The sequence below is a fragment of the Trachemys scripta genome, chromosome 1, assembly GCF_013100865.1.
Source record: "Trachemys scripta elegans isolate TJP31775 chromosome 1, CAS_Tse_1.0, whole genome shotgun sequence".
Classification (NCBI taxonomy): Eukaryota; Metazoa; Chordata; order Testudines; family Emydidae; genus Trachemys; species Trachemys scripta.
Genome location: NC_048298.1, coordinates 157,976,782 through 157,987,218, shown reverse-complemented (window position 1 = coordinate 157,987,218; position 10,437 = coordinate 157,976,782). Strand labels below are relative to the sequence as shown.

General features: G+C 40.1%; 1 protein-coding gene across 1 annotated transcript in view; it reads right to left on the bottom strand.

Annotated features, from left to right (window-relative positions):
• Nucleotides 1-2,289: 2,289 nt before the first annotated feature.
• Nucleotides 2,290-10,437, bottom strand: part of CD96 (CD96 molecule) — a 39,328-nt gene continuing 31,180 nt past the window's right edge. Inside the window, 4 exon segments of the mRNA XM_034790863.1 lie at nt 2,290-4,993; nt 5,759-5,882; nt 7,554-7,643; nt 8,256-8,336. Of these exon segments, the coding sequence (XP_034646754.1) occupies nt 4,885-4,993; nt 5,759-5,882; nt 7,554-7,643; nt 8,256-8,336 (404 nt within the window). The 3' untranslated portion in view covers nt 2,290-4,884.

Here is a 10,437-nt window from a genome sequence, read left to right as displayed (position 1 = left end):
TTGACTCATTATATTTGTGATCCACTGTAACCTCCAGATCCTTTTCAGCAGTACCATCACTTAGCCAGTTCTTTCCCATTTTGTGGTTGTGCATTTGATTTTTCCTTCCTAAATGAATTACTTTGCACTTATCTTTATTGTCTCTAGCTAAACAGAAATTCTTGTCTTTTTTCTATTCTTCAAACATTCAATTTTTTTATTCTTTTGAAAGGAAGTAAACAAATACATTAACATAAATACCTAGCTGCATGGCTTCAAAGTACGGTGATCTTAAACCTATGTGGCACACATTTTTTGGAAGGACAATATCTAGGGCATGACCTAGATGTACCTAAATCATATACGTACAAAAGTAAATACAGACAAATACAAGTAGCAAACTGCAACATCTAATTATTACTGTTTTTGTTGTGCAGGTTGCATTTTATAACGTATTTTTCTTTTTCAAAATGCATTCATTTTAAAGTTTTTTTCAGCTTTTATCCTACAAGTTCCAAGATTTTGCCAAGAAGTATAATTTTATAATGTAAGTATTATAAATACTTTTCACTTATAGAGCACCTTCTATCTGACAATGGCATCGTTGTTTACTAACATTAGGTAAACAAGGCTTAATCCTAGAAATCCCGACTCATACTTGCATAAATTGGAACTGGTCACAAGTCCCACTGATTGTGGCATGTGATGACCAGAGTAAGTGATGTGCAGAGCAAAATATGCAGCTGCGTAGGGCACCAGGAAATTTGGGGCACCAAATTTCCTGGTGCCCTACACAGCTGCGTGCTGCTCCAGTCCCTGCTCCGCCTCGTCCCCATTGCCCCCGCCCCTGATTCACCCCAGCTCCGCTTCTTCCCACCCCTGCTCTGCCCCAGTGCTGCCCCAACTCCACCCCTTCCCCTGAGGACTGCAGCAGGGGTTGGGTGCCCTACATTCACCGGGTGGCTGTAAGTGGAGCGACCTAGCCCCAGCTTGCTCCGTGCCTCCGGCTCCCAGCCGCGCCACCAGTGAGTGCTGGGAGGCGGTTTCCCCCCAAGCCCCAAGGCTGGGAGCCAGGGTAGCAGAGTGGAGAGGGCTGGGGCCGGGTCTCTTCACTTCCCGCCGCCCCATGAGTGTGGGGTCTAGCCCGCCCTGCACTCACCGGGCAGTAGGAAGTGGATTGACCCGGCCCCAACCCACTCTGCTCCGCCAGTTCGTGCTGGGGGGCAATTTCCCCCTGTCCCGCAAGCCTGGCTCCTGCCCCCCCCTCCCCCGCGGAGGCCTGGGGCCACACACCCCTCCATGGGGGGGCTGCGTAGGGCACCAAAATGGCTAGGGACGGCCCTGGTGATGTGATTGGGGCTGGTAATTAGATACTTCCTTTCTCCTTCTCCCCAACATTGCCTTCTCCCTCCACCCCCACAAAAGAAATATTCCTAACATGATTGGTGACTATGAGCATCTCCCTCCTCCTGAGGGTGCCCTTTGGTGTTCTACTAAAAGAGAAGCCACAAGTTCTTCCTTCCTGCTATACCTGCTGCTCAGTTGTGCTGCTGGTGAGAAAGGGGAAAGGAAAAACATCTGTCACAGAGGTTTTTTGTTAAAGCAAATAAAGACCAAAGGAGTTAACTGGTGGACCAGGGCAATGGCGATGCATGTATCCATTATGTGGTCCCTTGCCCATGTGCTTCCATTGTGAGGCAGGAACAGACCACCTAGAGCATCAAGAAGATACTTCAGTGTCAATGTCCATTCGCTCCTTACCTCTCTCAGCTCTGCCTGCAAACATGTCAGTTCTGGGATGGCTTTGGTGATGTGGACACTTTTCCACCTAGTGGACTGAGTCTACCCAGGACATTTCATATAGGCTACTGAACAGTGAGCCGACAGTTACTAACAGCCAAGTCTGAAGTGACAACTGTAACCTAGAGGTGAAATCTATAAATCCCAGAACTGACCTTCTGAGCCATCCGGTCACTGAGTTCTCTCTCAAGAGATGGCTTTGTACTAGAATAAAAAGGTTATACATAATGAGCTGATATGGCTTCCGAACAAGATCAGTCTTCAAGTGCCTTCTCTCACACTAGCCTGTATTGGAGAAACACATTATGTAGTGCAAGGAAGGTGACTCTAGAAAATAACTTTCTTAAAACTGAAGGACCTATACTGTATATTTATCTGGGTTTTGGAGCAAATTTTGCAGCTTATGAGTTTCATACTCATTAATTATTTATCTGTTTTTGAAGGAAGTTTTGTATCAAATGTTTTTAATACTCATCAATACCTTTTCAATAATTATTTCACCTGTGGCCAACAAAAATGTAGTAAGGATGTTCATTTTATTGTTATGACTTTACTAACCAGAGAATTAAATTTACAGCTGTGGAGCCATCTTCTGGTGGTAACAGGGCATTACACCCACATAATATTTCTTTTACAACTTCAAGTAAAAAAAAAAAAAAAAAAAAGGCTGTACAGGGTGAAATACAAGATGTGACACAGACCACCTCATATTATGAGGGCAGGAATTCTATGGGAAAAGACACTATGGTCATAGGTATATGTACATAAATGGACGTATCAATTTGTGATGGCATTCATTTTTCTCTCTGGGTGGCTGAATATGAGTCTTGAAAATAAAATAGATAATGAAAAGGGAAAAAATAGAAAAATACATATTAAGTTTCAGAAAGCCTTAGGATTACAATGAACTCATGGGACTGGGTTCTGACACTGGTGTCAACCTGTGGTAATTCCATTTTCTTCTTCCCAGAGAGAGAAGCATCCAAGTCTTCCTCCATGACTTGCCCAGGCACTTGCATCCTTGGGGAAAGGTAGCTCACAGTGCCCAGGACAAAGTTCCTGGGAGCCGAAGGCAGAGCATCCTTGGCTTAAGGAGTCTGGCTATTGAAACAGCTACATGAAAGGATTGTCTAAACCAGAGTCTGACCATTTTCAAGGCAGACAACAAGATCCCAAGTCTTTGAGGAAGCCGGCAAAATGATGATCAAAACTACAATTACTCCTCAAGCAGAACTTCCTTTAACCAGGAAGGGGAAAAGAGCAGAAGCCTGCATGAAGTCCAGCCCGGATATTGCTGGGCAGATTTATGTCACAGAGAAGCTCTTCTATATGGTAGTGAAGGGTGCTATGGAAAACCCTGTAATAGTTAGGCTTGGGTCAAAAACATCCAAGGAAAACCCAGGGAGGTGCCAGAAATGAAGTTAGTTACAAAGGTGGTATTCTTTCCTCTAAGCCCTAGAGGTAACATCGTTTGGATCATTTATTAAAACCAAGGTAGTGACCACTTGCAGCCATTGAAGGTTCCTTTTTTAATTTTAATTTTTTAACTAAGCTTGCAGCAGCATCCCAACTGCATTCCAACGTGGGTATTATTTGCCTTTCTATATTTTCCCATGAGTTTTAAGTGGATGACATTTTTCTTCATTTTTTGTCTTGAACTTTATGTAAATGGTTCTGTGCAGTTAATCATCTGCTATGTTTTACACTAGATTTAGATGCATTTTAGTGGTGGAAAAGCTGATCCGTATTCTGTGCATGTGAAGTGTGTTAAGTTCTTTATGAAGAAAAGTGCTTGCTATAAACCTCAGATATTTAACTAATAACGGACAAACAGAATAGCATACTCTTATGTCCGAGATTTTAGAGGGATCAGTTTCTTAATTTCTTTTTCCTATTAAATAACTCATTCATTTAAAGCTATGAGGAATACAATAGCATTTGTAAACTCCATGACACTCATCTTCCACTTCTATTGCAGAAAGTGCTGCATATCTAAACCAGCACATCATTTTCAACTTTACCATGTCTGAATTTGGCTCCTTGTGAAACACACTCTTTATCATGATGGCATTTCCTTTCATTAATTGTACTGCTTCCAGTTGAAGCCTGACTTCATACATGTCTGAAAATTGTTTGCAATATTCAAAGATATTTAGCAAATACAACGAGTTAAATCAGTTCTCAGCAGGATTCTCCCTGCTCACATTTACAACTGAGAAGTGAAAAATGAAGAACTGTGTTCCTTTTTTCTCTACTGAGATCAATATATTTGATATATAAATATACTTCAGAAAATATTTTTATCTTTGAACAATTGTTATTTTCAATAGCTATCATCCCTGGAAGCAGTCACCGTTTCTATTATCATCCCCTTGGATTATTATGCATTTCAGTCCTTAGGTCTTCAAGATGGCTCGCTAGATAGCCTGACCTCTCCTTGGTCTGGCAGTTTCAATATATGCAGCAGGTCTTCGCAGCAGATCATGTCAGAAGGAAACAGCAGCCTCCTCTCACGTCAGCCTTTCCAAGTGAGTCCACATTGGACGTCAGTGATGATATATGTGGACTATCGTCCTACAATGAATGTTTCTGCTCTTTAGGCTTAGCATTGACTAATCTCACCGTATATCAGTATTTGTATAGTAAGAAAGATTATAGTGTAAAAAAACCCTGTTCACGCATGTGTCAGAAAGCTTCCAAAATTATCACCAAGACTGTGGAGTAATTATGTCTGCCATATGCTTAAAGTGCTCATAATTATAGGCATACTAAAATAAAATGCTTCAACGTTTTTTCTAGGCAGATTAATGAAGTGACACATGCACTAATCCACTCCCATTATTAAGACAGCAAATTCCCATCTGATCATCCAATCCAAACTGAGCACCTGTAATCTCTAATGTGCTGCAGTTAGACTTCAGTCTGTCAGATGAATGCATATCTAAATGGATGAGAAAGCATACTCAGGAGTGCTTTGCTTCTGACCTTGTCAGTTTAAGAAGTTTGACTCTGAATATGGGTCATTCAGACTAAACTCCAACAATCTGCATTTTAAAAGGCTTACTCAGTTACAAGATATAATATTCTTCAGTACACCAAGAAACATTACAAATTTTCCAGTTCATGGCAGGATGGGGTAGTTCCATCAGATTCTAGCATGGATATGTACTTTACTGGAGGTGGTGGTGGCTTGAAAGATGGAGGTCTGTTCATACTATAATTAAAAAAAAAAGTCTTTGAAAACACAACAGCTAATGATGTAAAAATCAATATAAAGTTATTAGGGAAAATGGGAAGAGATATAAGGACAAAAGGTAAGAAAGAATTTTGGCCTCATTCATCTCTAACATTCTGTAGAACTCATGTCTGTTCTCTCACCTACATATTCTACTTTACAGCTCAAAACCATGTTCTGGCATTGATGTGAGCTCTCTTGTACACAGAGGTGGAGGGCTGGGGACAACACACATCTTTTACAACTTGAAGTGCTGTGGTGAAAGCCAAAACCTTTGGATAAATAAGGAAGCAAGCTGTTGCTTGCATTGATATCTGGAAACACATTTACAAAGATTTACAGCTGTGCATGGAGATTTACAGGCCTCCATGAAGTAAAAGCCCAGTCCCAAGATGTTAACAATCCAAGGATAAATATAATCTTACTGCAGTTAACTGCAAGTTCAGAATAACCAGGGTCTGTTTTAAAGTGGTTTAGTTTGCCATCCCTGTATTTCCCCAAATATTTAATAAGGAACTAAGCTCTCTTATGTGGAATGTTAAATTGAAGCATATTGAACAGTGAATGGGATTAAGCTTCAATTATGTATTTCACACAACTGTATGTCTGTACTTGTTCATTTCTACCCATGTACACATGCATCTACAAAATAAGATAATTATCTGAACTTCATTCTGAAACTTTGGGCTGGAATCCACACTAATATCTCTATTTCTGCTCACCATTTTTGATACTAATACTTACATTTCTTTTTGGTACTGACACCATTTTCTGATTCCTAAAATGATTAGAAAAGAACAAAACAGAAGCAAGACTGCTACAACCGCAGGCCAGGAGAAGCGAGTATTCTCTGCATTCCCCACCATGCCTGCAAAAGAGACAGAAAAAAGCCATAATTCAAACTCCAGTTCACAAGGAAAAGCAACATCCTGCCCCCCCCCCCACACACACACAAAAAAAGGGATTTCTATTTAATTTAATTAATCAGGCAGCTCTCTCACCCACACATCTATACAGCAACCCCAACCTGTGTAGGACTGTCAGCGTTTTCAAATTTAGATGCATCAGTTTAAGTACATAAATCCTAATTTAGGCACATAATTAAATGGCTTCATATCATAGCTGCTGAGATTACAACTCCATTCAAAGTCAACTGAAGCTGCAAATACTCAGCACTTATGAAAAATCAGACTATGATTTGAATGTTTTCTTTTAAGCACTTACGTTGAAAAAGTTTGGCCTATACCCTTTCCACTGTGTTTTAGAAATGCTATGAGAATGGGAAACCAACATAAACATGTCACTAGGGTTGCCGTCTGCACCAAAGCTGGGGACACAGACCTAGTTTTCCTAAATTTGCCCCAGGCTCATTACAATTGATTAAAATATTTTGATTAAATTTTAGGCAGAGATTATGTGCTGAAAAGATTCTCCATGTTGCTAACCACATAGAAATAGCCCTCAAAGAATCCACTCCACGTTCATGCATGTTGTGGGTGTTTTAGTTAATTCTACAAGATTTCCAGTGCTGGTGAGTGTATTCAATGAAGCTCTAACTCTTTAACTTAATACTGAGTCTTACTGAGCTAACTGAAGGCTCCATACAACTTAAGGCAACACCAGCATTGCAGAGTTGTTCACTTGAAGCAAAAATTTGGGTCTGGCTGTGGTATAAGTTATGAAGGATGGCAGCTGGAAAAGCCCTCTTTCAATTACTGTGGGCCAGTGTGTGAACTCATTATTCACATTGTTGAACAGTTGCTTACAGTGCTAGTCCATTTGAGTCAATTTAACTACTTGGGTGACAGACTGCTCATATAATGTGTGAAAAGTTCACAACCTGGCCTTCCAACTGTTACTTTAACTCAGTGTTGTTTTTCCTTTAGCCAACAGCAGTAATAGCTCTGCCCACTGTGTAGTACTAGCAACTTAATGGAACTTTTCATTTAAAATTTTTTGGAAAACTGGTTTGTATGATGGTTACAAGGGTAAAACAACCTGACATTCCTGCCAGTGACAACACAACCACAAGCTCAACATTATCATATTACCACCAACCAATGAAAAGTACTGCATTATAATGGATTTGAAATAAATCATATTTTAGCACAGAAACCATGTTGTCAGTCCACTAGTAAGCAAAGGGGGGTAAACACCAGTAACACACTGATATATCTGTGGAATTCTATAGGTGTGCCATGTTATGAAAAGTTGCAATGCATGACATTTCACAGATTAACACCATCTTTCAGTTATAGGTGATTACCCACAAGTAGCATGCTTAGTATGCTCTTTTGCTAAAGATGTGCCAGGATAGAAATACCCAAAGCAGCTGTGATTATCTGCATTGTGGAGACATGAACAGCCATTAGACCGCCATATACAGCCCTGGTTTGATTGATTTTTGGGGGGGAGGTAGGGGTTGGTGGTTGGTTTTCTATTACCAGTGCAACTACCCGGAGCTCCGAGGATTAGTCCCTCAAATTCTTACATACCTACAAATATTTATGAAGGAGAGAGTTGTGAATGAATGGCTTACCAGTACCATTAATCAATTTCCTTGTAGTTGATAAACGATCAAGTTTAGTAAATAAAGCTGGATCAACCATTGTGCTGGAGGACAGATTCCCTAAAAAGATATAGACATACAATGTAAATAGTGTTTGATTTTACTGAGCATGATTTTTAGAAGTCACAACCATATATAGTTCATGAGAGCCTGAAAGAGCTGAAAACCAACTGCCAGAATCTGAGTGCCCACTTTCATTTAAAGGGACAAAGCCAACTTTAGTTTTGACCGAAGATTTAAATTTGATATAAACAAAGATTTATACAAATAGTCACAAATGTTAAAAACCTCCACTAAACAATGACTTTAGTCACATGGAACTTCTGGGAGAGAGGTAACCATTTCACCTGCTCTACAGATGGAGAAATTGAGTCCAAGAAATATCAAGTGACTTCCCAAAAAATCACAAAGTGAGTTTGGTAGCAGAGCCAATAATATAACCCCAAGTACTATGTCACAACTACAAAATTACCTTTCATTGCCTTGTAAACAGTTACATCCCCTTCCCAACCTTGCTAGTTTAGCCAAGTTACACAAATTTGTGACTGGTACTGCCTTGGATTTATTGTCATTTTTCTGGACCTGCCTCCTCAGTTCATCGCTATTCCAAAGCAACGGATAAAATAATTAACCACACGACGGCATGCATTTTAGATCTGCTCCAACACTTACGGTGTGGCAAGGTTACATTCTCCCTGGAGAGGGTTGTATTCACGTTGCTCTGTTGGGCTGCAGTAGTAGGGTCACTCAGTCCTATATAAAAACAATCCATTTTCAAAAGTTACTTTACAAGCCACATTAGGCTTAGTTTTGCTATTTTATGTCCTTTTGTCGTCTGGACTCTGGCAGTAAATGAAATAGCAGACCAGCCTAAAAAATGTAGGTATAATGTCTGGTGCCTAAACCTACTATACTCAAATATAAATTCCATTGCAATACTTAGTTGGCAAAATGTGGTTGTTAATTCCACAAGAGCCGCACAAACAACCTGTGGGAGATTAAATAATTGAACAGATAAAAGAAAAGACAATGGCCCTAGCTTTACATGAGACTTCCATGACATGCGGCTTTTTGGTTCTGACCAGAACAGAGAAGTCAAAGAATTTTTTTAATAAGTTAATCAAATATTGTGCATCTTTTTAAAAATTCAGTTCAAGTTTTAGATGGAAGTTTACGTCAGTTCTTATTTTATCCAAACATAATAAGTGCTTAATTCCCATGGGGATGAGCATGCTATAAAAAAACCCAGAGATATACATCTACTGCAAAATCTTAATTGCTCTATATAGCAGCTTGAACAGCATTTCATATTTATTCTTATTAGTGTTTTCCGTTTGTATTATGGCAGCACATAGAAAGGACTCAGTTGGGATCAGGGCCTCCCTCTGCTAGACACTATTCAAACACAGTCAACAGACACTCCCTGCCCTGAAGAGTTGCAATCTAAGTACACAAACACAAATCAAGCATGAAAGAAATGAAGTATTATTATTAAAATGTCCCCCACACTATAGATTAACTGATTTGGCAAAAAAGGAAAATATCTGATACAACTTTTTTGCATTTTTGTTTTGTTTATCCAGGGTTTAGCTAAATCTTTTGTCACTAGGGCTTTATTCCATTCAGGTGTCTCATGAACTCATTGCTTCTCTTTGCTTTGTTTGTATTCTCCACTAATATATTTAATATGTTATAACTACCCTCTCCATGTTCTGGTTCTGCCCAAGGACCTACTTTAATTTTACCATTATGCCTGACATTTTTAAACATTTTTAGTTTCAATTTGGGTGCTGAGAAAAGTTCCTGCCCTGACAGGCCTGAAGACTCAAGTCCTGCAAATGATGACACATATAACTTAGACAGAAACAGCTTCCTCTCAAGTGCTCTGCCAGTGAGCCATAAACCTGATATGAAACCACTGATCACCATTAGTGGTGAAAGTGCAGTTCAGACTCCAAGACCCTTTTAGTGTTTGCCCTCTCTGCTACGACAAAGCTTGGCCAATTAGTGCCACTTCGGTGGTGGTGGGGAGGAGGAGGAGGGGGCGGAGGAGGAAGTGGTTTCTGTCATCCTGTCAACCATAAACTGAAATGTGACCCATTTTGCACAGGCCACCAATGATACCAGATATGGAAACAATTTATAGTCACAGCTGTCCCAAACTAGATTTAAACCAATGACTCCACATAGCTTCTGAGAAACTCATGCCTTGCTCTTCTGATCCAATACCTCAATACTCATTATCATCACTACACTGAAACTTTTTAAAATATTAGTTTTAGTGTCTTTTGATATATATGTATTTTGTTAGCAAGTAATTTCCCATGTGTGCCGTATGAGACTTTATTTCATGCTGGTGAAGTCCACAGACCCCAACCACAGGCAGTGATGGATTAATGATTTTGCTTCCCCTAGGCCCTGAAATAATTGCCGCCCCCAGCCCCATATGAACTTGTTTTAGTTTTTTTACAAATTCGTTTGAACTAAAATGAATCTAAATATCATTAAATAAAATTACAAGTACAGCGGACCCTCACTTGAACGCGTGTTTGTATAGTGCGATTTCGCTTATAGCGCAGGACCGCGCATGGATCCAAACCCTGCATTCAAGTGGGGGTCCAGTGCAGTTTAGGATTCTCACGAGTATGTTTACTAAATGGCGTCATGCCACCATTGGTGGTTTCAGTATGCGCTATGATTGGTAGAATCGCGGCATCACTGATGCCGCAATTACAAAAATGCTGCTATTTGCCACCCCTGCAAATTTGTCGGCCTAGGCGATAATACACTGCTGACCACAGGAGCTTGAGATGGGAATGCATAAGGTGGAGGTGGAGAGGACTAGATAAACATG